The 25,869-nt window shown below is 52.7% G+C and overlaps 9 protein-coding genes across 9 annotated transcripts; 3 read left to right on the forward strand and 6 right to left on the reverse strand.

Annotated features, from left to right (window-relative positions):
* Positions 1-1,272: 1,272 nt before the first annotated feature.
* On the reverse strand, positions 1,273-2,050 carry V8C40DRAFT_105314 (uncharacterized protein). The gene has a single exon (XM_083210718.1). It carries the CDS (start codon positions 1,830-1,832, stop codon positions 1,311-1,313), a length of 522 nt encoding a protein of 173 aa, XP_083078425.1. The 5' UTR covers positions 1,833-2,050; the 3' UTR covers positions 1,273-1,310.
* A 3,037-nt stretch (positions 2,051-5,087) lies between these two features.
* On the forward strand, positions 5,088-6,828 carry V8C40DRAFT_105342 (replication factor A protein 3-domain-containing protein). Its single transcript, XM_083210719.1, has 2 exons — positions 5,088-5,556; positions 5,646-6,828. The coding sequence occupies exon 2, from the start codon at positions 5,786-5,788 to the stop codon at positions 6,704-6,706; it is 921 nt and encodes a 306-aa protein (XP_083078426.1). The 5' UTR covers positions 5,088-5,556; positions 5,646-5,785; the 3' UTR covers positions 6,707-6,828.
* Positions 6,829-7,042: 214 nt separating this feature from the next.
* Positions 7,043-10,724, reverse strand: V8C40DRAFT_272693 (Rho GTPase-activating protein; the record flags this gene model as incomplete). Its single annotated transcript, XM_083220386.1, has 5 exons — positions 7,043-7,813; positions 7,886-8,317; positions 8,852-10,192; positions 10,307-10,360; positions 10,419-10,724. 5 exons carry the CDS (start codon positions 10,722-10,724, stop codon positions 7,043-7,045), a joined length of 2,904 nt encoding a protein of 967 aa, XP_083078427.1.
* A 367-nt stretch (positions 10,725-11,091) lies between these two features.
* Positions 11,092-14,394, reverse strand: V8C40DRAFT_234322 (AMP-activated serine/threonine-protein kinase regulatory subunit SNF4). Its single transcript, XM_083213591.1, has 5 exons — positions 14,345-14,394; positions 13,121-14,290; positions 12,819-12,942; positions 12,552-12,701; positions 11,092-12,484 (listed from the first exon to the last, which is right to left on the reverse strand). The coding sequence occupies exons 2-5, from the start codon at positions 13,823-13,825 to the stop codon at positions 11,829-11,831; spliced, it is 1,635 nt and encodes a 544-aa protein (XP_083078428.1). The 5' UTR covers positions 13,826-14,290; positions 14,345-14,394; the 3' UTR covers positions 11,092-11,828.
* Positions 14,395-15,274: 880 nt separating this feature from the next.
* Positions 15,275-16,082, reverse strand: V8C40DRAFT_234330 (uncharacterized protein). Its single transcript, XM_083213592.1, has one exon. The coding sequence runs from the start codon at positions 15,693-15,695 to the stop codon at positions 15,348-15,350; it is 348 nt and encodes a 115-aa protein (XP_083078429.1). The 5' UTR covers positions 15,696-16,082; the 3' UTR covers positions 15,275-15,347.
* Positions 16,083-17,177: 1,095 nt separating this feature from the next.
* V8C40DRAFT_105440 (protein anchor VAC8) lies at positions 17,178-19,669 on the forward strand. Its single transcript, XM_083210720.1, has 7 exons — positions 17,178-17,288; positions 17,378-17,463; positions 17,564-17,684; positions 17,768-17,881; positions 17,949-18,194; positions 18,319-19,068; positions 19,140-19,669. The coding sequence occupies exons 1-7, from the start codon at positions 17,258-17,260 to the stop codon at positions 19,469-19,471; spliced, it is 1,680 nt and encodes a 559-aa protein (XP_083078430.1). The 5' UTR covers positions 17,178-17,257; the 3' UTR covers positions 19,472-19,669.
* Positions 19,670-20,055: 386 nt separating this feature from the next.
* On the reverse strand, positions 20,056-21,007 carry V8C40DRAFT_234335 (endopeptidase catalytic subunit IMP1). Its single transcript, XM_083213593.1, has 2 exons — positions 20,517-21,007; positions 20,056-20,416 (listed from the first exon to the last, which is right to left on the reverse strand). The coding sequence occupies exons 1-2, from the start codon at positions 20,841-20,843 to the stop codon at positions 20,246-20,248; spliced, it is 498 nt and encodes a 165-aa protein (XP_083078431.1). The 5' UTR covers positions 20,844-21,007; the 3' UTR covers positions 20,056-20,245.
* Positions 21,008-21,170: 163 nt separating this feature from the next.
* On the forward strand, positions 21,171-22,371 carry V8C40DRAFT_234337 (uncharacterized protein). Its single transcript, XM_083213594.1, has one exon. It carries the CDS (start codon positions 21,315-21,317, stop codon positions 22,167-22,169), a length of 855 nt encoding a protein of 284 aa, XP_083078432.1. The 5' UTR covers positions 21,171-21,314; the 3' UTR covers positions 22,170-22,371.
* Positions 22,372-22,514: 143 nt separating this feature from the next.
* Positions 22,515-25,744, reverse strand: V8C40DRAFT_272697 (Alb1-domain-containing protein; the record flags this gene model as incomplete). Its single annotated transcript, XM_083220387.1, has 5 exons — positions 22,515-23,032; positions 23,109-23,217; positions 23,631-24,273; positions 24,332-24,636; positions 24,701-25,744. The coding sequence occupies 5 exons, from the start codon at positions 25,742-25,744 to the stop codon at positions 22,515-22,517; spliced, it is 2,619 nt and encodes an 872-aa protein (XP_083078433.1).
* Between the last annotated feature and the right edge of the window lie 125 nt (positions 25,745-25,869).

Below are 25,869 nucleotides of genomic sequence, written 5' to 3' on the forward strand. Positions count from 1 at the left end.
CCGGGGGCCCGCGGGCGCGGGCCCCTCCCCGCCCCGCCCGCGGCGCGGCGGCCCGCGCCCGCCCCCCCCCGCCCGCGCGCGGCGGGCGGGGCCCGCCGTCATCCGGGCCTGGGAGGGGAAGCTGAGCAGTTCGTTCCTCTCAATCGCAGGGCAACGAAGCTGAGTGGAGCTTGGACAGGGTCGATCGGCCGGTTTGACAGGACAGGAACAGGATAGGATGGGATGGGATGGACAAAGTTGAAGGAGGGAGAGAGTCGATCAGATCAGAGAAGAAGTGTGAATTAATTAATCCAGTAGTCGATGCAGCTGAAAAGGTAAAAAGTTGATCCAATGCCACATGGGGGGGCGGATGAAGAAGCTGATCTTTGTCTGAAGCCGGGGAGGGGTGGGAAGTGGGAGGAGATGGAAGAATGGAAGAATGGAAGCGAGGGCGGCAAAAGATCAATGATAAGAGGAAGCGAAGGGTGGGATCGATTGGATTCACACAAAGCAAGAGGCGAAGCTTTGGGCACCACCAAGTAGCAAGTAGGTACAAGTAGTATGTAAGAGGTACTGAGACAATCAGGTTAGGTCAGGTCAGGCCAGGTCGGGATAGCATTGATAGCTGTCGAAAGGCTGCAAGCGGGAAGACAAAGACAAGCATCCAAGTCTAAGCAGAGAGACAAGAGGCAAAGAGGGGGGGCGCAAGAGCTAAATGGTTCGACGGTACAGCATCATGCACCAATGCAATGCACCAATCCAAGTTGCAAGTGAAGGGCGCTATTATAAGCAAGGGAACAAAGTACGGCTGCTAGTCGAATCAGATGCCCGCATCCGACTGTGCTTAGGGTGCGCCTCCAAAGCATGTCCCAGTCCTGTGTAGGTTATGGTTATCCGGCATCCTGAGAATCCTCACAGAATTAACCTTTGCGCCGAAACGGAGGTGCGGGCAAAGGCTGGTTTGTTGCGGATTTGTTGAACAAGAACCGGAGCGCCACCAGAGAAGTGAAAGTGAATGAAGCAAGCATCGGGTGATGGGTCGATTCGATTCGATTATGAAATGGAAGCTTTCAAAAGCACGGGATTATTGACAATCAATCACGCTGGTGTTACATACAGTATCTGGTACAGTACTGCATTTACATCTACATGTACGTCCATCTACCTGTTGCACAGCATTTCTATGCCAAACGGAACCGGACCATGCCAAGTACACCGGAGTCCATCCCCGGCATCCGCAGATACATTACAGTAGAGACATAATCCTGCACAAGTGCATACATACAGTACAGTACAGTCCCTCTTACATGTAAGAGAAAGAGTCAGTCGGGTCAGCCCCTGTGGCAACGGGGGAGCATTGCCAAACACGAACCAGCCCAAAGTTTCATGTTCCTGTTGTTCCTCACCAAATTCGTTCGTTCCTTGGCCCCCATCTTGTCTTGTTTGTACTGTACGGTATCTTGGGGAAGATACTGCGCACATACCTGACCCGAGTACCGAGCGCACGCAATCCCTCTAGTCTTGTACCTCTGTCCAGTTATTACCCAAGTAACAAAGCAGCCCGAAACACAAACACAAAAACACACAAACACATGCCGGGACATGCTCTGCCGTGGGCTGTGGCGATCCCTGGCAACAAAAAAGTGTGGGAACCTCGGCCAACGGGTGCCTCTAGTGCGATCGCGATCCGGCCTTGCGATCCACGGCCATGGCCTGGAGGGAACCCAGCCAGCCTGAACTTGTATCGCCCGGGTTGTGGTGTGTTCTTGCGACGTTCCGACGGTGCTGCTGGACAAGTCTCCAGCCAGTACCTTTAGTACGGAACCAAGCAGTGAGACAGCTTGCCACGCCATCCTCGGGCGACTCCCGCTGTACTTGGCGTCGACTTGCGCAGTACCTGTCCGCGGGGTCCCAGCAACAAAGCGCCCACATCAAACGGGCTGGATGGGGGGCCACTCTGCGAACTAGAGCCCGCTGCCAAGCTGCCGTTTGCAGCGACAGAGTTCGCTAACCTTGTGGCGTGTGTGAACTGTGAACCTACCAGAACTTACCTGTACTTGCTGTACTTGCTGTACTTGGCATGGACACCTCAGTGAAATCGATCGATGGCTGTGCTGTGCTTTTTGCCTTGCTCAAGCTTCAAGCTCAAGCCACAGCACAGCACATTCCGCCACCTGAGGGAGCTCTCTCTCCTCCCCTCCCATCTATTGTCCATCGCCATCGCTTCCATTTCTTTCGCCCATTTTCCTCAATATTACGCCTTCAATCCAGTTCCGTTCCCGCTTCCCGTTAGGCCCGTCCAGCAGCACAGCTTCCACCACGGCCTAGGTCTAGGCCTTGGGCTGCGATTCCACTGAAGCACCGCCTGGACTGGACACGAAGCTGCCCGGATGTCGCGACAAACCACAGCCTAGAAACGCAGGGCCCGTCCGTCAGGCAACAATCCGGCCGCAGGCATTCAATGCTGCATTGCCAGGTTGCACCCTGTGCTGTGCTGTGCTGTGCTGTGCTGCAACGCTTCTGCATCTGCATCCATGCACTCTGACACGCACGCTCTTCATGCCCGTGCCTTGGTTTTAGATGCATCCTGGCCGCTGCCATTGGCTGCCGCCGGCCACGTACCACAAAAGCTTGGTCCGACTCTGCCCTACTTCCGCACAAGGCATGGCTCCCCTGGCTATCCGGACGGAGGCTTTGCTGTGCTTTGCTTTTGCTTCGGCAACACGACGGGACGACAGCCAGAGACAAAGCAGGGCCAGCCAGCAGGCGGAACTCTGCTCTGCTCCATACTTTCTGGCTGTGTTTTAGAATGTGGCCCCCCGGACTCTTAGGTTTTCCTGCTGGAAATGCTATTTCCCTCTCGCTCCAGTCACTTGCTTGCTTGCTCGCTCGCTCTTACGAGTATATCCCCGGAGCCTTTGAGCCGCTAGGTAGCTCCGGCGAAGTTTAACAAAGCGGGCGTTCCTGGAGCTGGAGCTGAAAAACGAAAACGGGGACATGCTACAGCCCGCTAAGCCGATTGATGAGTTGGCCCGTCGTCTTAGTGAGCACAAGTAAACCTGAAGCTATGGAGCAAGCTCCTTCAGCCATTTACCCATTGCTGCTGAGGTTTATCCGCCGGTAGCCAGCCAAGCCGGTCCAGTCCAGCTTGTTCTGCACCGGACCGGGGAGGCAAAAAGGCGAGGGACCCAAGACCGGAGAACAAAGTTTGGCCATGAGTCCCCAAAACCAGGTAAAGAGAAAACCAATGTGCAGATCACGGCAACTTTAACGGCGTCCGGTTAGCTGATGACAACGAGAGGAGCTAACGATGCGCAGACAGTATCATGACAGGCCGTCGTCAGTCGATCATACCACTTGTGCTCGATTCGATGGATAAGTTCTGTTTTTCCCATCAGGCCTCTCCGGACTATTGCAGCTCTAGTTTTGCTTTGCCGTAGCACTAGCTGTTTTTATTGCATCTTACAACTTGACTTGCAGAGCTTGAGAAGCCATGCAGGTTGGCATTTTGCTACCCCGCCGTCAGCTCTCGTTTGATGTCGGCACTTTCACATGGCGGGCTTGCCGTGATGGGTCTATGCGAAAACCTTTAACATTGGAAAAGTCCATCAAGGTAATTACATGAATCAGTAACAACGCCATGGAATGTGCCTAGAATAATATCCGATTCCAAGGCGACGACAATTTGGCTCAAAGAATTATACCCGACCAGAAGCCGAGGTCGAGATTGGACAATGGCAAATCACCTCTCGCCGTGATCAAGCCAAAGGCTTATTTACACAGTTCGACAGCTCCAGGACAGCTCGCCGACTTCGCTCCGGCTCGCCTACACCCTCTCCCTCTCCCATTCCCAGGCAGCATTCCGTTCTCGCGCAGACAAGCTTCTGTGGCTCACAAACAGAGGCTTTGCCATCGGGAAGCTTCTCGCCATGTCCAAATGGCTGCACACCTGATACCAAGAGAAGCAAACGAAAGCAAGGCAAGCAAGCAAGTAAAATGTGTTTCGGCTCAGTGCCTGGCGCACGTCGGCGCCAATGCTACCTAAACGTTATCAAAAGGAGGGCACCAATCATGTGCGCACAACGAGACGCAGATTTGCGGGAGTTTGATGCCGTCGGGCGACAAAGATGGGTGTGCGCCGCGAGGCCCTTTTAACAAGTACTCGTACCCAGCATCGTGTTTGTTGAAGACGTTGGCCAGTAGTCCGAGCTCCAATGGCGACGAATGGATCGGACTGGCAGCCAGCGATGTGCAAACAGGCATGGTGCTGTGCTTACTGCGTGAGTGAGTGTTGTCTATCCGTTTCCCGCAGTTGGTCAATTGGGAATCTGCCAAATGGGTAGCAGAAGATGTAGACGAGACAAGACCAGATAGCGACCCTCTGGATCGCTCGGATGGAGCAGGCTAGATAGAACCTGGGTGTGCTGTGTTGCTTGTAATACTTGTAGTCTTAGAGCGCCGAAGCTGTCACAGCTTAAGCCGGTATATCCAGCCCCCATCCCTGTCTAGGATACTAGACGTCCAAGCTACTGAAGCTGGCTGTGTAAAGGAACAATCTTCATCGACAATGTGGAGCTTCTCTTGCTGAGTGCCAGGCTCAGCTGCCGGTAGCATTTTGATTGATGTAAAGTTCCAGACTCTTGAATAAGATGATGCTTTTTACGCCATGAATTTCAGCAGCTCGCCTCAACTTGCACAAGCATGCTTGAGAGCCGAGCCACTGGGTGACGAATCAACCAAAGGAGTGTCATGCCAGTCTTGTCCATTGGCCACTGCTTCCTTGGTGCAAGACTGAGACGGCCGGCTTTGCTAATATACAGTTATTCAGTGCTTTGTTACTGTACAGAGTGAGAGTGAGGCCTCCCCCCGTCTTCCTCTTCCTCTTCCTCCCCCCATCCTGGAGCTAGGCAGGGGAGCTATTAGACAGCTCTAGAGAGCTAGAGAGGAGGGGAGGAACTGCAGTAATGGAGGGGCAGCAGCGGCACGTGATACGCCTTATGCCGTGTCACCTGATCTCGCGATATTCGCCGGGCTCTGGGCATCGCGAACTACACAAAAGCTGGTGTAACACGCGTTGAGGGGTTCCAAAGAACAGCTGCGTTTTTTGCAATATTTCACAAGTCTCGACTGATTTTGACGGTACATCACATTTCGCGCCCGCTTGACAAAAGCATAGACTATACTACAAACTACCCAGACGAACAAGCACAGCAGATATTATACAAGCATAACACGACAAACAACAACAGGTCACCATGTCTGAGCAAATGTCCTCCCCGCGCATCACCGCCTCCTACCTCGACAACTTCGTCGGCCGCGTCGTTACAATTGTCGGCAAGGTCACGCAGCTGCGAGGCGACCAGGCCACAATCGACGCTGATGGCGTAGTGACCATTCTGTTGAACCGCGTATGTACGCCCTCAAATGTCTACCTACTAAAAGCAATACAACTAACAAATCATGTCTCATTCAAGGAAGCTCATCTCGCTCATGGAAACGCCGCACAGGTCATTGGCAAAGTCAACCCAGATCTGTCCATCAAGGCCCTCAGCACTCGTGATGTCGGCCCCGGAGTTGGTATGTCCATCTTCTATCCCCTCCCCCTTCCCTCCATCTACTGTATCCTGGAATACCTTTAGAAGACAACTCTCAACTAACAAATCCAGACATGACTCTCTGCTCCGCCGTCGCTGAACTCACCCACCAGCACAAGGACATCTTCATCTCCGACAACTGACGGGTTCCGCCAGGCCACGGCGTCTCGCCGCTCCGCAACATCGAGCCTCAGCACCAACCGCGCATCGCCATGGTCTGGCCCGGCCCCAACCAAAACCAAACTCCCATTGATGAATCATCAAACGCAACTGTAACTGCATCTTCGCCTTCGCATTCGTCTTCGTCCTTGTTTGAACCGCGTCCTCGTCCGTCTATTGCTCGTCCTTATCGCATTGCATCTCCTCCTGTTCTTCGCGCCTCTTTCAACAGTCCTCCCAGCGGACCAGACTGGAATCACCATCGCCAGCAACAGTCGTTCGACCTCGTCCTTTACGATCCTTATAATCTTCCACCAGAGCATGTCTCCAACGCTGCTTCTCAGTCTACCTCGTCGTTGCCTTCGACGGCTCCCCCTCGTGGATTTATCACCATGCCGGGGTCCTTCTACTCCAACCCCGATTCTCGCTCCGGCTCGCCCTTTTCCGATGACGAAGAAGACATGTTCCGCCTCGCTCACGATATCTCGCCATCGTGGCAATCCAACAACCCTTACAACTCCCACTTCTCGTTCTCATCCTCTCGAGATGCACCGCGTATCTCCCCCTATCAACCCATCCCTTCCGCCCAACCTCGTTCCTCCATCTATGCCCCCTCATCATCCGCTTCTCCCCCTCCATTCACAAACATGACCTACTCCACACAAGCCGCAGGATCCCTCCCCTCACCACCGAGCTCCCAGCGCGAACGGCCTGCTTCCCCTTTCTCCGTTGCGGATTCTCTGCCCACGCTTAGCCAGGATGATTCACATCAGCTCGCTTCTCCGCCAATGAGCCCAATACGACGACCCCAAGTTAGGGATCGCGGTAGCTATGTGAGAGACTCTGAGGACACTGATGTCCTGGCGCTCAATGCGGTGCTGGATGGTATTGGAAGGATGCAAGTCGACATGAATCTGGACCAGGCAGGAAGGTGGAGGATCGCACGTCGGAGTGACTCTGACTCTTCTTGGTAGTATCAAGGACTGTCGATGCTGCGAAATGGTGGTTCATGGAGGAAGTGCATAAGCCAATGTATTCAGATAGATAGAATAAAGTTAGATTGGAGGAAGAAACAAGTACATCGAGGAGCGTTTACATGAGGTCATGTTTTATGCAGCCAAACACAATCATGATTTTCTATCCTAAAACTATTACTAAACAGCACACCTTTTTTTGTCCTTTTCCTTTTCCTTCTTAAAACCCCATTACTGACCAGAAACCCATCCAACCTTTGCCAACCAGAAAGATATCCAACCCGTCCCTCCCATCACCAACCCGTCCCACCCATCACCCCACCCAAAAAAAGATATTCAAAAGTCTTCATCCGCCATCTCCCACACATCCAAAGAACTCCCACTCGTAGTAACTTCCACCGAATCACCAGAAGCCTCACCCTCTTCCATCTCAAGGTACTCCTGAGCAGCAATCCACATCGCCACCGCCGCAGACCCAAAATCCACCATCCGGGGACTCGTCACTCCATCCAACCCATGAAAATCTCGATGGTGTCGTCCGAGTCCATCCGTCGAAGTTGTCTCTTCATCACTCTTGCTCTCATTTAAGTCATCTTGCACAACGCCGTCAAATCTCGGGATACCAGAAGCTTCACTCCCCAAACTCTTTGTAAATCGAACCCTAGTAGCCCGATAAGACCCTTCAGTATCTCTCCCCTCGAGCGAAATCACCTCGTCGTCGCCGCTTTGACGAGATCCTTCCGCCATGGCAAGAGAGCTGTGGATGCTTCTGATCCGGGTCGTGAATCTCTGGAATCGCGCTGCCTTTCTCTCGGCGGCTTCGGCTTTTTCTCTCCATTTCTGAATCTCTTTGCTGGCGGCTCGCGAATCTTCGCTCGGAGATGGTGGGTGGACTTCTTCTAATTGCTGTACTCGTAACTGCAGTCGTGAGACCTCTGCTGATTTTATGCTCAGAAGTGTTTCGAGCTCTTGGAGTCGATTATTGTTGTTTTCCGTCCCATTCTTATGACTAGTATATAGAGGTGCATCGGTCTGTATGCCCCTTGCTTGTGTTTCCACATGTAAAAGTCCCTCTTTTTTGTTCGCAGATGACTCTTGTGCATCATTCTATGTGTCAACAAGCGGCCACGCGTTAGAAGATGGACTGCGTTTATTGTCCACCATGGGCTTCAGCTCCACGTCCACAATAGCTTCAGGGTGTCCATGGAGAATCTTGGTAGAATGGTAAAGTTTATGAGGGCTGTTGTTAATTTGATATAACGCGTGTTTATCTTGGTATGCCCCTTCTGCCAGGCCGAAAGCATCTTTTAATACCCCGGTCATGGGTTTTCGAGTCGTCAGCGGAGACTCATGCGGATCTTCAAACATGGCCGCCAAGGCCTTGACAGATCGCCTCTTTGTCGGTGTTTTATCTTCACAAGAATATTTGCTATTGTTGTCGTCATGGCTGCCGTCTGATTCAATAGAGATCAAATCTGGCAACCGAGGCTTCTCATGAATGACAATCGAACCATCTTGGCCAACTGCCTTTAAGTGAGGAGCCATCCAACGTGTATGCTCATAAAATCCATTGGCTTGCCCGCATCGGATGGTTTCGGTCGACGGAGCCGGCTGTAAGAAAGGATCTTCCGATTCTTTTATATATATAGGTGGATAGAGGTGGTAAGATGATTGTGTGCCTCGAAGTTTCTCCCCACTGCGCGTGAGTAATCTCCCAAACGGCCTTCTTCTCCCGTGTAGTCTATCTGACAACGGGGACCTAATGGTCTTGTGAGTTTGTGCTTCTATACCCTCACGCCTCTTGGTCCCTTTAGGTGTTTTCTTGGATCGGACCTGTGACGGAGGTGTTTGTATAATATTCCTAGGTCCTGAAAATGTATTGGATGCTGGTGAGTTTTTGTAAACACCACAGCGATTCGTGTTGCGGGAGGATACGCGGGGGGGTATGGACTTCATAGTAGTGCTCTGGGTAATACCAGGGGCACGATTTTCAGCCGATAGTCGACTGACTTCTTGGTAGCTGCGGGAATGCAGTAGAGGCGTGTTGCCATTCTGGCGAGCTCCAAGGATTCCGCAATTGTGCTCCTAGCACGATTGCTTTAAGGACGGTGTGACGTTCCTGGTGCTGGTCGAAGCTGGCCCAACCATGCCACTAGTAGGCGTGGTAGGGAGGAGAGCAGTGTTGGAAGGATTTCTCTGGTGTCCCTCTTCCATGGTCGGAGTCATTCGAGGAAGAGATGATTGTCTGGATGGCCCTCTGCCACTTCCCCGTCTGGACAACCGTGATCCTGCTGACCTTGTTCTCCTGAGTGAGAATGAGACTGTGGTTAATCCCAGATTCTCATCTTCGGCCGGCAAGTCTCTCCCGTTTTCCACACCCAGATCCATCGTACGATTGACCACGAATGATTCGCAGATAGAGGACTCGGTATCATCATGCGTCTCTTGCATTGGCGCCGTCTTTTGGTCAGGATTTGCTGCCAGTAACAGCATCTGGCGAACGACATCTTGCCAGTTAGAAATTACCATTTCAGCGATGTTATTTAGAACTTTGACCTTGAAGAAATCCGGAACATCAGGATTGCGTCCCTTTGCTTTTTGCCGATTGCGGCGCTCCTTTGCTGGTATCGGAACCAGGGATAGGCCAGAGGTTGATGAAGACTCCTTTATGTCATAGTTGTCAAGCTCGTCTAATCCAACCAGCAACGAACCAAATATAATTCCGAGGGCATGATATGACATGAGCTCACTAGGCGCGGAAGCTCGACCATCGGCATCACTGGCCGGCGATTGTTCAGTGGCGTGGCCAATAAGGCTGAGCAAGCCAAAGACTGCACAAATTAGATCCCGTTGGAGTCGCGAGTCAATAGTTTGGATAGCCAACGCAATGAGTCGTGCACGAGTCTTTTTCAGTTTCTCTGCTGGAACGTCCAGTGGATTTTGCAGTTGTGAATAGATTGCAAGAAATGCATCAAGCAACGTGATCGATCCCAAAACACCTATTGGCAACCCCTTGAGAATGCGTTTAAAGGTAGAAGCCACGTCGTGGAGATGATGCGGGATGGATGTTGGCAGGGTGGGTTGATAGGTGGTGCTGGATATCTTAAGGTCACTGCCACTAGCGTCACAATAATAACCATAGAGAGCCTTTGTATTCTTGACAGAGCCTGGGATTCGGAAAACGCCTCGAAAGTCGGGGCTCTCAGCAAGGTAGTGAGCCGTGGCTCGAATGCACGTCGGAAGAGCCAAAGGGTGAGGGGAGAATCCTGGGGGTAGATACAGCAGGCTGCTGCCAGTCAACCGCACCAAGTCTTGAATATCAAGAATCCTGGGCTCTGATTTAGAGCGAATGGAGGATCCCAGGTCCGAGGTGCTTCGTTTATGTGCCCAAAGCCCAGGGGATGCCTTCTTTGGCGTCGACTGGTTGGATGATCCTCGAAAGAGTCGAGAGAGCCAACTTTTCTTTTCAGGACTGGAAGAGCCACTCTGCAACAATAGAAAGGTTAGAACAACAACAGGCAGCTTCATCACAGGAGGCAACAACAGAAGGGTTAGAACATAAACAGGAAGCTTCGTGACAAGAGAATTTCTTTTATTTACCCGATTGCGAAGATGAGCGTCAGAGTCCCCAGCGACTAACGGTCTCACTCCGTGCTGATGGCCATTAGCTTCAATACAAGTTAATATGGTGGTTCTGGATATGTTAACCTACCTTGGTTGCTACCTGGTTATATTTCTCTACGAAGACGGATCGATCCTGTTCTTCACCTCCATCGTTGGAAAAATTCAGGGTTCTGGTGCTTGGTGTCCACGTGCGGCTGGTGGGTATGGTTGGATTGCTCTCCATCAACTCTGGGATGACTTCAGGGAGAGGTAATGCTTGCGATGCGCTGTTTGGTACATATCGTGCCCGGTTCGCTGGAGGAACAAAGGCTGGCTCTGCAGACTGGATGCTCGGGGGGTTACTGCGTTGCCGGGCCGCAGATGAGCCAGCCAAGGGGTTGGTAAACAAGACCATGTTGACTATGTCGAATTTGAGATGATGCTACGTGATATTGTAGTTGAGGCGATGTTTTGATGATTTATCAATGGTGAGACTCGATAGCGAGAGTCGGCGTGATAGAGAGAGGCGTATACGCCTATGACGAAGATGAAGATGGACTGAAGATGCTTCGAAAAATCTCTATCGAATTGTAGAAGAGGATCCAATCAAGGCAATCCAAAGCGGCCTTAACCAATTCCAGCATATATGTATGCTTCTTGCTTTAATGTGAGTCGCTCGGTATGATATTCGTCGTTCTGCGACTGCTCAGCAACATCAGAGGCTCGCAAGTTCTCGTAACACTGAGTAGAATGTTCCAAATAGCGTGCAGAGTCAGAGATGGGGGAAGTGTGGGGGGAAGGGAAGGAAAGGAAGAGAAGGAAAGGAAGAAGTGGGAGAGGATGGGAAAGAAGGAAACGATAAGGATGGGGGCATTGCCGAAGCAACGGCTTTGGCCAGCGCTGGTATCAAAGTAAAAGATAAAGAAAAGGTAAAAGAGCGTGTTGAAGTTATTCGAAAGAAGGCGCTCCTCTTTTGAACCTTGGCCAACCAGAGAAACAGAAACTCTATGCCACGCCCAGAGAGCCGGGCTTCTGGTGACTTTTCCTGGATACTGTGGTATCTATCTCCTGGCTTCTTTTGTCTTCTCATTTTTTCTGTAAGCAATTGCAGCAGAGTTCAGCAGATCAAAAAAGGTGTTGAATCCGGATGGTGTAGCTTTCACAAGAAAGGATAGCAACAGCCCCAAGATAAGAGAATCAAAAATGCTTCTTGTTAACAGTCTCAACCTAGACAATTTCCAGCCAAGAGTCTTTGGCTTTCCGACAACTGCCCAAAATAACCAAAAAGAAACCTACCTTACAAAACTCTATCGGTTGAATGAGAAAGAGAAAAAAAGGGGCTAAAGTAAGTATGTACCAGAATCCTAGCAATTCCCCCATAGTGCTACTCGTCGTCATCCCAAAAATCACCAGTACGCCGCACAAGATGTATCCTTAATCTTAATCCCCGTGCCCATTCTTCCGTGTACAGCCTCCGTCTTGATATCGTGTCATGCACATGCACTATTGTCGTCGACCATTACTCGGGAATATCTTCTTCGCCGTGAAGCAGCACGTATTTGAGGATGTCGGAGAGCGAAATTACCCCCTTGAGCTTATTCTCGTCATCGACCACAATCAATCGGTGGACACGGCTCTTGCGGATTGTGTCAAAAATAGAGTCCAGCCTATCGTCTTGACTGCATGTGAAGATGCCCGGGTTGTCTTCGGGCCGCTTGCACAGTGCCTCGCCCACGCTGCCGTTTAACTCGTCGTAAGCGCCACCCTTGATGCAAGGAATAATGTCCACGGCTTCAAAAGCATTGAGAACTCTGTTTTCGGAATCGACGATGGGCACGCAGCTAATGTTGCCGTTGACCATGAGGTTGATAACCTCGAGGACTGTGGTTCCCATGCGTGCAACGAGCAGGTCGTTGTAGGAACCCAGCTGGATTTCGCGAAGCGTCTTCTTTAGCAAAATTGTATTGTGTTCGTTGTTGACAGCGATGAACTTGAGAATTCGATACTGTGTGATGACGGAGATGACAGTCTCTCTGCCGGTCTCTTCATCGACGTCGACGAGGGGGATCCTTCGCGCACGAGTCTTGAGCATGCGTCGAAGTGCTTCGTACAGGGGTCTCGAAGGATGGACGGAGACGGATTCGATGGGAGTCGCTCCAATGGCTTTTTCGATGTCTAGGTAAATCACGATTAGCCCTGTGCTACGACAATTGTAGATTGGGAGGGAAAGGGGAATAAGCACCTCGCAAACTGGCCAGGCGGAATTGATCCAGCTTGCTCATCTCATCGGGGAACTGGCAGTGATACTGGATCACATTGATGTAGTCGGTCGCCGTCAGGATGCCGGCGAAGCGCGAAGTGTGCGAATCCCATAGAGGGGCAGATACAATGGCTGCAGTAATTTCCCATTAGCATCGTGACAAAAAGCAGCCCCCAAGGTGGTGCGGGGAGAAGCGCGGGGCAGAATCGAGAGCCCGATATTGTCCTGGAATTGATTGATTCTACTTACAGTTCTGAATCAGGATATTGAGACTCTTCTTAATGAGCAGATCCGTGTCGAGCACAATGAGGCGGAAGGATAGGGGAAGCACATCGTAGCTGGTACGCTTGCGGAGGAAATCCCGGATGGCTTTCTGTGGCGAGGCAACACGAGGTCAGCAAGGGAGGCGATTGGGGAGAAAGGCGTAGAGAAAGAGGAAGAGAAAGAAGGGCAAATGTAGAGAAACATATCTCTCCATGGCGTGGCACCGCTATCGGGGCTAGCCAGCGGGAGGGAGGGAGAGATGATGATATGGGGATAGGCAGACGTACCAAGCCTTGTCGCTGCTCCTTGTCGAGGGGACTCAACGGCTTGGGATCCGGCGCATCAGCCATGGCACCAGCGTGGAAGAGATACGACGACGGGGCGACAAAAGGAGGCAGCGCAATGGATGGCGGACGAAGCTTGAAGCCCGGCGCCGGAGTCGAGGCGGGTTCAGACTCAGCAGAGCCGGGAGTGACAGCAGCGGATGCCGGTGCAGATCCAGAAGCAGATCCAGAAGAGCCGGGCGAGGATCGAGGAGAAGATCCGGGGGACGATGCAGGGGATGCAAGGCTGCGGCGAGGTGCAGATCCGGGCTGGGGAGCGGGCGATGGCGATGCTCCAGATGTAATCGTAATAGTAGCAGATGCGGGTGCAGATGCTGCAGGATCTGGTGCTATTGCTGCTGCTGCTGGTATTGTTCCGGGAGCAGGCGCAGCTACAGATCCAGGTCTTCCGGTGCTGTCGCCAGCGGTGTTGATTCCACTGCTATCAGCGTTGATTCGACTACTGCTGTTGTTATCGAGTGAATTGTTGTTGCTGCTGGTGATGTCGTTGTTGTTGCAGCTGCTCCCACCGGCGATGGTGTTGTTGATGCCTGGTCCAGCTGCAGATGCTGCCGCTTGTCGGCTATCCATAACTGTATCACTATCGCCAGGCGCATCAGCAGGTGCGGGGGCCAGCTGAGCGCTAGCAGCCTCCTCGCTTTCCTCCATTCCAGCGTGTCACAGGCGCTGGAGCTCGGCTGATGTCAACTCGCTTTTTTGGCTTATGTGGTCGTGCAGTGCAGTGCAGTTGTTCGCGAATCTGCATGTACGAGTACGGAGGCAGGCTCCGATTTGGCCGTCGTTTTTGGTGTTCTTTTTTGGTTCCGGACAGCAAAAGACGCAGTTCAACGGATGCGACGAAACAGGCAGCGCTGTGGCCGATCTTGACATGTACTCGTACATACAGCGGCTGCGGCTATTTCTTGTAAGGTAAAGTACATCAAATCCAATGGTAATTACACCTACACCAAATGGGGCGGATTCCGCGGTACATGGATGTCTGTAAGTACATACGAGCACATCAAATTGATTAATTTACATCCAGATTTCCCCGATGTTCACGCCTGGAGAAGCAGCTTTGGGCGGCGATCTGCTGCGCTGCGCCATGTGTCTGAGGACGCAACGGTTTCGGGTCTAGACATTCATGGATCAATGGCGGTTGTCTCGGACACGGTATTTGGCCCATACCAACATGGAATTCATTGGACTGAACAAATGGTCCAAATCGAGAATTGCATTCAATGGTAAGTACTACAGGGAAGTAGACACAGTGTTTTGTCGCTTTATACTTTATATTGCTGAGGGAACCTTATCAGTGGTGTACATACACTGATAGATAAGGTGAAGCAACACACACACACACGCAATTCGTCATGCCCGAAAATGGAAGCATCACAGCCAGTCAATGTATCAAGACAAGGTTCAGCATTACAGCCGCTGCACACACGGGGCGAAATTGACTGTCCCATCAAACTCCAACTCGGCGCCTGCCACACCCTCTTGCTCATAGTCTCATGTTATCTATCACTTCATGCGCCTTGATATACGACAAAGGCAAAAAGACAAGTCATGCTACGCCCGTGCAGAGTCATCCCGTCTGACGTCACCGCGCCGGATTCATCGTAGACCCTTTCTTTCGATGCGAATTTCTGCAGGGTAAGGTGAGGTGAGGCGATCCCGTTTGGTGCAGCTGCATAAAGCACATGTGCTGACTGATCTGATGCAAAGCAGTTGAATCCTTCTCCCCGTGGGCACGATAAGATAATGTAGACAGCCTACTGTACTAAGGTAGGTGAGTGGTGACGGTGACGGTGATATCAATCGATGCATGCATATGTATGTACCTAGGCATGTAGGTAGGGATTTTATAGGATGGCGTTGATTTCGAATTTCCCCGAGGCCTTTTGAGCAATTACGTGCTCATTGGCTCTCAATTGATGTTTGGAGTCGCATTTGAGTTTCATAGCTTATCGTCCACCGCCAATTGTCTCTCCATCTCTCCATCTAGGGTAACAAACCAGCTGAGGATTAGGCAGAATGGATGGGATTGAGTCAAGATCAAAAACTCCATGCGGATGAAGCACGCACGTTCCATAATGTTCTCTTACATACAAGTATGATAAAGCTGGATTCAGATTACCCAATGCTTCGTATCCGTGGCGACATTCTTTTGTATCATCAGCATCTACTACTAGTATCTGGTGGTCACAAGGTGCAGCCAACGTTCGAGCCGAGCTCCATCAATCTGCACATCTCCGCCTTTTGGCCCACGAACATGCCCAAACCAAGCCCCAGCGAGGCTATCGAATGTCGGGTTGAAAAATTTTCGACTGGCTACGGCGACAGAGCCTATGCTCAACTCGTCATTTATTATCGTCGTAGCCGCCGATACGCTTGGAAAAATCCAAAGACGGTAGGACTGCGCAGCCAATGGGCTCCTTGACAGCTGGACTCGCAGGACTGGTTCCGCTACATTACATACGTGTTTGCGGACCCGATCCCCCTCCCCCTCAAACGCAAAGAGTCCAACCCAAGACATGACACTGCCTGAACCAGCATAGACCGCCGATTCGCAGGTTGGCTGGGCCCCGAGCGCTGCGAATGAGGCGGCCGGTGGCAGATACCCATGTTTGCCATGCCCTCATAGCACCGTCTGGCGTGAACACGTAGGATCCCGAACACTTAATCATGCCGCGGTGAAGAGGTGCAAATGGTCCAATAGACGCCGGTAGAGGAGGCATGAATAAGACGGAGTGTGTCGTGCTGGCCGCTGTTGTGCATACAAGTACTAGTGAAGCACCAGCATGTTAGTAAGGACAGGCATGCAGCATATCTTGTACAACAATAGGATGCATGTTTCATCTACATGTACGAGTATGTAGCGGCATTGATCAGCGCCATAACAGACCACGTAGATGCCCGATAGCAGGGGTTGGAGTTGGACCGTCCAAAACTGAACAGAAACCTAAACCTGATACCACCTCGCCTCGCCTCACCTCGATCGAGTCTGAAGCCCTCAACTGCTCTCTAGGTTTAAACGATGTCCATAATCCATACAGTAGTCACGCCTGTCCTCTGACCGCAGTGGGCCACCACTAGATGCCCTTCTCCAAGCACTTGTGGCCGCATATCGTCCAAAGCCCGCCTATCTGAGCCCTTGACTACTGCCTTAGTGCTGCCAGCAGACTCCGTATTACTATTCCCAATGCCGCCCAAGCAAGTGGCCGCCTTGCATGGGGGTCTTGTCGCGGGAGTACTTATGCGCGGCGTGGGATTTCTGTGGCTGCCGCAAGTACCGCCTCGACTCGACGTCTGGTCCATGTCCATGTGCTTGTGACGACTTCGCAGCGACCCCCTGCGACCCAAAGGCCAAGCAAGGCCTAACCGTCGAGCCTTTGGTGTCCAGTCAGTCCCTTCCAGAGCCCAGCCTAGCCCTTGCCCTTTTTTCTCGAAGCGATCAATCCGATCTTGAGAAATAGAAACGGATTGTCACCGCATCGCCCGCGGAATCCTCTTGCCGTCTTGTCTTGTCTTGTCTGCCCCCTTCTCACTTATGCTCATGCCCATGTTCACTCTGGCCCGAGTACTGTATCAAGATCCAATTCCTGCCCACCGCTCTGCAAGCTCTATACACCCAAAATCCACATCGTCTCCTCCCGTCTCCTTAGGTCAAGTGCCATCAATCAATTTCTTAGGGCTCCTCTTCAGTGGACTCCCAGCCTGCGGTTGCTCGCTCTAGCGGCCCTCGATCGCGCCAGCAGCCAGCAACAGCAGCTTCAGGACCCGCCCTTTCGTCACGCTCCCGTTGCCGTGGCCCATCGGTGGATACACGCCCGATACTTGGCGCCTCGGCCTGGCCACAGCATAAACAGCAGCGAGCACAAGCGTCCAGGTCAGCCGTTGTTTGTACTCGTCCCGTAGCTGCACAGGTACCCATTTAGAGGTGGCGCTAGCGTCCCAGCTCCATCACCACCGCCTAATAAGCACCGCCAGGGCCAGAGCCAGAGCAAAAGCATCAACAAAAGAAACAGAAGCATCTTCCATCCTCTCCTCTCCATCCTCTCCGCCCCAAAGTCGATCAAAAGCCCAGCTGTCGCCGCCATGGGTATTTGCAACTCGACATGCTGCGGAGGTGAGCCAGTTCCAGATCCGTTGCCCTGTGTTTATCCGACTTTTTTCTTCGCCCCTTCTCCGAGTCTTCTCTCTAACTCCCGTTTCCAGGGCGAGCCCGCGATGGCCTCTACGAACCTGCTCTCGCCGATAGCGAGCGAGAGGCGGTTGCCGACCTTCTTCAGTATCTCGAAAACGTGCGTCTACATCGCTGATGATGGCTTTCGATGCTGCTGGCCATCATTCTCCCCCCTTTGCCGCTCGTGGCTGATAGCTGACTTGTCTCTACGGATGCAGCGCGGCGAGACCGACTTCTTCTCTGGCGAACCGCTCCGAGCCCTTAGCACGCTGGTTTTCTCGGAAAACATCGATCTACAGCGCAGCGCCAGTTTGACGTTTGCCGAAATCACAGAACGAGGTATGACCATCTCGGGCAGCTGGTCTCTGCAGTTGGGGATCACGCAAGGGCGGTGGCGCCGGTGCTAATACGAAGCTTCGTAGATGTCCGCGAGGTCGATCGCGATACTCTTGAGCCCATCTTGTTTCTGCTACAAAGCCCCGATATCGAGGTCCAGAGAGCTGCCAGTGCGGCACTTGGCAATCTCGCCGTCAACAGTAAGGAAGCGCTTCTACCCGACTAAACCTGACCAGCGTTCTAACTACTGCGTGCGCGCATCTGCAGCCGAGAACAAGGTTCTTATTGTCCAGCTCGGTGGCCTGACGCCTCTGATCCGACAGATGCTCTCGCCAAATGTCGAGGTTCAGTGCAACGCCGTGGGATGCATTACAAACCTGGCTACGCATGAGGAGAACAAGGCCAAGATTGCCCGGTCAGGGGCTTTGGGCCCCTTGACTCGACTGGCCAAGTCCAAGGACATGCGAGTTCAAAGGAATGCCACCGGTGCTCTTCTCAACATGACACATTCTGGTGCGTTTCTTCTAATCAACCGTTTCTTTGTTTTTTCTACCGTCTCACTTGGTTTCGGAAATTTTCAAGCGGAGACGGCTGTGACGCAATGCGCTGGGCTGCTGCTAACTACCTACCTTGATAGACGAGAACCGGCAACAGCTGGTCAACGCTGGCGCCATCCCCGTCCTTGTCCAGCTCCTGTCTTCTCCAGATGTCGACGTCCAATACTATTGTACGACCGCCCTGAGTAACATTGCCGTCGATTCCAACAACCGCCGGAAACTGGCCTCCTCAGAACCCAAGCTTGTCCAGTCCCTCGTAAATCTCATGGACTCGTCCTCGCCCAAGGTCCAGTGCCAGGCCGCCTTGGCCCTCCGCAACTTGGCCTCCGACGAAAAGTACCAGCTGGACATTGTCCGAGCAAACGGCCTCCACCCACTTCTTCGCCTCCTTCAGTCATCGTATCTTCCTCTTATCCTCTCCGCCGTCGCCTGCATCCGCAACATCTCCATCCACCCCCTGAACGAGTCTCCGATCATCGAGGCAAACTTCTTGAAGCCCCTGGTAGACCTCTTGGGCTCTACTGACAACGAAGAAATCCAGTGCCATGCCATCTCGACGCTGCGAAACCTGGCCGCTAGTTCGGATCGTAACAAGGCGTTGGTGTTGGAAGCCGGAGCTGTGCAAAAGTGCAAGCAGCTTGTGCTGGATGTCCCCGTTACCGTTCAGTCCGAGATGACGGCCGCCATCGCCGTCCTCGCCCTCAGCGACGACCTCAAGTCTCACCTGTTGAACCTCGGCGTTTGCGATGTCTTGATTCCCCTGACCCACTCGGAGAGCATCGAAGTGCAGGGCAACAGTGCTGCTGCCCTGGGCAACCTATCATCCAAAGGTAAGAAGAGGCTTGCTGGCTATTCTCATCCCCACTCCACAGTAGCATGAAGCTAACAGACGGTTTGACAGTTGGCGACTACTCCATTTTCGTCCAGAACTGGAACGAGCCCAACGGTGGTGTCCACGGGTACCTGTGCCGCTTCCTCCAGTCCGGTGACGCCACCTTCCAGCACATTGCCGTGTGGACGCTGCTGCAGCTGTTCGAGTCCGAGGACAAGACCCTGATTGGCCAGATCGGAAAGGCTGACGACATTATCGAGAACATTCGACTCATTGCCAACCGCCAGGTTGCCGATCCCGAAGTCGAGGAGGAGGACGAAGGCGAGGTGATCAACTTGGCTCAGCGATGTCTCGAGCTCCTGGGCCAGAGCGGCGGATCCAAGGCGCACATTGAGGGTTAAATGCCATTGCGAGCCTCGAATAAAGAGTAGCAGATCACTTGCAAGTGCTGCTTTGGAACCGTGAACCAGGTTGCGAGGAGGATTAGCGCGGCATGGCGAAGGCGACGGTGTTTTAGGCGTCTCAAGCTTTGTTCCAGATCAAGCCACGAGGGTCGCTGCCTTCCCATCCAAGCTTCCAAGTGTTTTGGGAAGAGGCCTTTTGCCCTCGCATCCTTTTTTGTTTCTGCGGGCTTTGGTCTTCAATTTTTCGTTTTGATAGCTTTTTTTTTTTACTTCCCCGCTCAGCGAAGAATTCCCGAGGACGTGCTATTTCCAGGAGAGTATTGTTTCTTTCTTTTTATACTACGCCAGCCGAAGAGAGAACCTTTTCTGAGGGACTGGGAGGACAAAGTGCCATGTTCCAAGGATGCAGATGTCGGCTTGTTTTCGGTTTTATTTCGTTTTCAGTTTTCCTTTACCCCTTTCTTTTGTACAAAACATATTACGCAGACAATGACTGCGACTCGTTCCGCATGCCTATTGGAATGAAAGTAGAGACAAAGATGACGACGGCGGACTTGAGTGGTTTGGGCATGAAGCAAAAGCAGATGTAATCAGACAAGGATATTTGACATGCTTGACATGCAACTGCCCACCTACTGGCCGATTGTCTTATCTAGATGTTTTGGTGACTGGAGTTTAATGATGCTATGCGTTACTTGATACAGCCGCGTCTTTGTACGTGGATAGTAGTATATGTCTTGTTCTGGAGATGTCTTGGGTGATGCAAAAATATTATGAGTCTATTTTCTCGAGGCCGTCCTTTGCCCATTGGCGATCCTTCCACGGCAGAATCTTGCCTATGATCTTGCCCTGGACCAAGGCGAGTGGTAGCGGGCCAAACTGTCTTGAGTCTCGTGAAGCCGGGAGGTTGTCGCCAACGATCCAGCAGTGGCCTTCAGGAACCTGTTTTTTTCGTTTAGTCTTCGTATATGTATTACACATAATCACACGTATTATTTAAAGAAGGCGAATCTCAATACGGGGAGAAGAGAGAAAGCCATACCTGAATCATTTGGTCCTCGCCCGGCTCTCCCGGCGTCCCCAGCGAGACATAGTCGCCCGGCATGCCAATGATGCGCTTGACGCCGTTTTGGCTGGAGAAGATGGGGATCTTGTAGAGGACGAGGTCGCCTACTTTCACGCCGCGGCCAAGGCGGTAGCGCATGTCGGCGGCGATCCAGTCGCCGTCGACGGTGAAGGTGGGCAGCATGGAGGGGCCCTGGGCGGGGGAGACCTGGAGGCAGTGGGAGAGGGTGAGGTGGGCGAGGCAGGTGATTTTGAGAGTGGAGATTGTGAAGCGGAGGGGGTGGCCGATGAGGTGGGAGATCATGATGGCTGTGGTGATGATGGTGTTGACATGGCTTTTTGTGAGAGGAGGGCGTATGAGATGAGGTTGAGTGAGATTGAATATGTTAGTTGTATGATGTGAGATGAAATAGGTGTTGTGTTGAGTTGAAGGTGAGGTTGGGATTGAGTTGAGAGAGTGTGTCGTATGAGAGTTGCAAGTGATGAGGCTATTCACAATTATTCATGGGGAATCGTTAGTCCTCTCAATACGCACATGTGATTGGCTGATTGTGCCTTTTCTAGCACTAAGGGTCCATACTAGACTAAGCTGTGACGCTATATTTTTCCGATGCAGCTTCTCTCAGTCTTTCTCTTTTCCCCTCCATCGAAATGGATTCACTGCTACTAGCGCCGACCTAGAAATATCAGCTCTTCGACCTCTGTTTAATCCCAGCTCCAGAGGCTGCTGGCATTGTGTCTTTCCTACATGTTTACAAACTACCTATAACACACAATGGCTGCTACTCGCTGTGTCTGTGACGCCGCGAGATTCGCTTCCTTCTTCTCTCGGCCCCTCTCCTCGACCATCAGCTGTCAAGCTTCAAGACAGAGCTTGCTGCAGCACGTGCCCGCAGCACCTTCATCTTATTCCATCTTCCGAAGTCGACCTTCTTCACAGCAATTGAGATGCTACGCCGGAACCTCACGCCCTTACAAAGGCGGCAAAAAGCCTTCGGCAGGTCCCCCCTCCGACGAGGACCCGGATAAGGACCGCGGATACGACCGCCGCTTCACAACGCAGCGCGACATTGAGCGCTCCGGCCGCGACCGCCCGCCGTGGGACCACGAGATTACCGACCCGCAGATCATGGTGATTGACAATGGCAGCGCCGAGGGCCCGCTGGCGACGCGGTACGTGCTGACGAAGCTCGAGGAGGGCGAGTCGCTGCGCATGATGACGCCGTACGTCCCCGCCAATAGCGAGACAGGGGCGCCGGCGAAGTTTGCGGTGTGCAAGATTGTGAATAAGCGGGATGAGTATGAGAGGCAGAAGCAGCTCAAGGAGCGCAAGAAGACGGCGGTGGCGGCGAAGGCCAAGACCAAGGAGATGGAGCTTACGTGGGCGATTGGCGGGCATGATTTGGCGACAAAGTTACGGCAGATGGGAGGGTTTTTGGGGAAGGGGATGAAGGTTGAGTTGATGATTGGGAAGAAGAAAGGGGGAAGGGCGGTGGAGATGGATGAGGCGAAGGATGTTTTGAAAAAGGTGCAGGAGGAGATTGAGGCGCAAGGGGCGAGGGAGACGAAGAAGGCGGAGGGACAGGTTGGGGGGACGATGAGGCTGTATTTGGAGGGTGTCAAGAAGTGATGATGTACGAGTATGGGGATTCAGTGTGGCATGGTGTTGAATCATTTGTTTGGGTATTCCGTGTATAATAGAAACAAGATGTACTATATATGTGTGTACCAAAGGTAGAGAGCCCATAGTCTATAACCTGACCCCTGATGATGGAAATCATCCACGTCAGGCGGCAATCTTTTAACAACATCGCTTTAGATGGCTGCAAAAATAGTTGCCATATTCTTCACGCCAATCCTTTCCTTTTATGAAGCCAACAACGCCGAATTCCCACGAAAGAAAGAAAGAAAGCAAACAAGCCCCCCTCCCAGTTGTCGCCATGATCTTTTCCGTCGTCCAGTCATAAAAACCCATTTACATAATCTCATCATCGTCATCATCCAGAACTGGTGGTGCTGGCGCAGGAGCCGCAGCCACAGAAGCAGCCTTGGCCTTTGCGCCGTCGTCACCGTCCATGTCGTCGTCCGTCTCCCATTCACCACCGTTAGCCTCGTCGTCGTCCTGACCCAGCACCGCAAACGCATTGGCCTTTGTCTCCTGCACGTCCTTGTTGATGTCGTCCCACTTCTTGCTCCTGGCCTGCACGACTTTGGCCTTGCCGAGGCTCTTCTCGAGCTTCTTGCTGGTGCGCTCGACGAAAGCCTCGGCCATCTCGAGGCCCTTTTCCTGGCGCCGGCGGCCCTTTGCGGAGAGCTGGCGGCCGCGCCGGGATTTCTTGGTGACGCCGGCGGAGTGGCGGGCGGCGAGGACGGAGGGGCGGGCGGGTTCGGAGGAGGATTTTGCGGATGGGAGGGAGACGTCTTTGAGGGACTTGTCGGTGTTGATGGAGGGGGATGTTGCGCGGCGGGCGGCGCGAGAGCGTTTTGAGGGCGCTGTGGGTGAGAAGAAATTGGGTTAGTACGATATTTTGAAGTTGTAGCTGGAGAAGAAGGATTTAGTCTGACGAACCTCTCTTTTGTGTAGGAGCCATTGTGAGGGATTGGAGGGGGGAGAGAGTTGGGTGTTGTTGCTGGTGGTTCGGTGGATGGACTTTTTTGTGTGGATGGAAATTTACAGACTGGCCGGGTAATCGATAACCGATAAGCCGTGATGGGAATTTATCGACAGCGGCGGTAAGTGGAGCCTTTTGCATTGTGGTTTGCCGGATGGGTACGTACCTTCTCCCGGGGCTACCTATTTTAAGCTCACTGCAACAATGATGGCGATGTAAATGATATGACTCTCTGATGGAGTCAAAGTAGAGAGTTCTATTAATTTTTATGTAGCCGATAAGTATGGGATATTCCCGCTAAATTTGCATAAACATTACTGTTACAGGCAGTCAACTAGAATGCCTCTATATGGAGTCGAGTAGTGTGTCATTCATTGTATCCAACCAAGAACAATACAACCTCATATTTTCTTTCTTTTACTTTTTTCGTTATTTTTTTCCTTGTTAATTTTACTTGTTTTCAAACCGGTATTTCACACCTGTTCATTGCTTGCCCACCATGGAAACGACATGTCTGGCTGAATGGAGCCCATGCCCCAGTACGTCTGCATATTGTCGAGTGAAAATGAGTTGAGCGAGTCGGCACTGCACGATCCGTCGAGATCAGGCCCTGAAATCGATGGCGGGCCCGGGCTAGGTGGGATCTGGTGAATGGGCGTCCTGGGCTGCTTGCTATTGTTACCGTTGATGCTACTACTGCTGCTGTTCCCCATGGGCAATCCTAGAACCTCGCGAGCAATGGCTTGGACCTCGTGGAGATTGCTGCCGGCCTGCGACCACACGTTGGCCATGGCCTTGTGGCAGCCGATGCTCATGCGGATCTGGTCGCGCGCCACGGCGAGCTTCTGGCCGCGGAGGGTGTAGCGGCAGGCGGCGAGCAGGGAGAGCGTGCCGGTGGTGAGCATGCAGACGACAAAGGGCGTGTGGCTGCAGGGCTTCGTGGGCAGGGCGAGGAGGCCGATTTGGGCTTCGGCGGCACGGATACATTTGATGGTGTGGATGGAGCGGAATTCTGCGTTGTCGGAGTGGGTGCCTGCTGGAGGGGGAGTTGAGCAGCTTGAGATGCATTCTAGGGCATCGAAGGCGCAGTTGGAGAATGGCCGGTGAAGGCCTACAGTTGTTCTGTGGAGAGAGATAAGTATGGGGAAGAAATACATGGATGTCGATTAGAGAAGCTTACGCATGAAGAGCCATCATGGCTTGGAATATTAGCTCGTCTACCTGGCCATCCGCTGAAAAGATGTCTTTTTTGCACTCTGGCAGCAGCAGCAACCATCCCTCAATGATGGAGTCGACAGAGTCCAATACTCTGGGCGACGGGCCTCCTGCATCTGATGAATTTGGTGGTATCGAGTGAGCTCTACACATGGCTGATGCCATGCCGCGAACGGCGCCTATTAGGTAGGCAAAGGATGAGAAGACAGTGTCTTCGGAGCTGAACTCGCGAGAGTTAAAGTCGTCCAATGTTTTTGGATGTGGGATATTCTTTGGCCAATCGTTAGCAACCAATTTGTGTTACGAATATCAAATGAATGATGAAGAAACTTACTCCTTCCTCGTATTCTTCCTCCTCACACGGAAGGTCTGCTGTGGCTTCGACGGAAAATGTGGCAAAGCCAGCGTTGCGTTTGATGGCAGAGTAATACGCATCGATCATGTAAACCTGCCACCATGTACGCCGCCAGGATTCTTCCAGCACGGCATCTCCCTCTCCGTGGTCTACGGCAAATTCACGGCAGTGCATTCCCACGTCGAGCGCGAGTTGGATCGCCGTGTCTATGTGGTGTCTTGACTTGGCCGTATTGCCGCGCCAGTACATGCTGGCGGAGAAGATGGTGTGGCACTGGACCATGAAGAAGTTGCACGACGTTGGTGGTATTTGGGCAATGGCTGAGGCTGCGAGCTCTTCCAACTCAAGGCATTTTGGCCGCAATGATGGCTGGTTGCTGCTTAGGTAGACGCTGCCGATGAAGCGCATCACGTAGACCAGCGGCCGAAGTTCATCTTGCCGGATTGGATCTTGCAGATAGCGCTCTAGGAATCGGCGAGGAAGTACACAAGGGTGATAGCGGTGGAAGCAGTTGTAATAGACGTCGATGAAGGCGTCCCTGGTGATATCGATAGATTGCAGGTCCGTCGACGGCAGCACAACGCTGGAAGTAGACCAAGAATCGTCTGGAGGCGTGTACAGGCTGGGATCGATGGCCGGCTGCTGCGGAACCAGGCCGGATGGCAGGACGTTGTGGAGGTGAGACACTGAATGAGACCGAGTGTCATTGCGTCTCATGACCGCCTCACTACTGAAGCCTCCATCGATGCTCCCGGCGGGCGAAAGCTGGCCGTTGTTCCTTGCGGCAGCCAGAGCGGCTTGGTTTCGGCGAGCAGCCAATGCTGCTCGATCAAGACCGCCGCGTCTCGACTTTGCATAGCTGCATTCCTTGTCCTCCTCGATGCAGCGAGCACACCGCGGCTTCTTTGCGTCACAGCGGACGTGCCGGGTTCGACAGGGCAGACAGGCTAGTGACACTCGGCTGCCGGAGGACGGTTTAGGGGAGCCGCCCTTGCCGGCCGAGAGTTCAGAGTCCGGATCCATGGGTTGAGTTGTGTGTGTGTGCTTTGTGAGTCTGTAGTTGGTTGGCTTGTGAGTGAGCGGCTTCCCGCAGGCTCTCTCTCAGCGTCTGTCTCTCAGTGTTGCGGCAACCTGATGCCGCCAGATCG

Source organism: Trichoderma camerunense (genome assembly GCF_050948025.1).
Source record: "Trichoderma camerunense strain CBS 138272 chromosome Unknown V8C40scaffold_2, whole genome shotgun sequence".
NCBI classification, from domain to species: domain Eukaryota; kingdom Fungi; phylum Ascomycota; class Sordariomycetes; order Hypocreales; family Hypocreaceae; genus Trichoderma; species Trichoderma camerunense.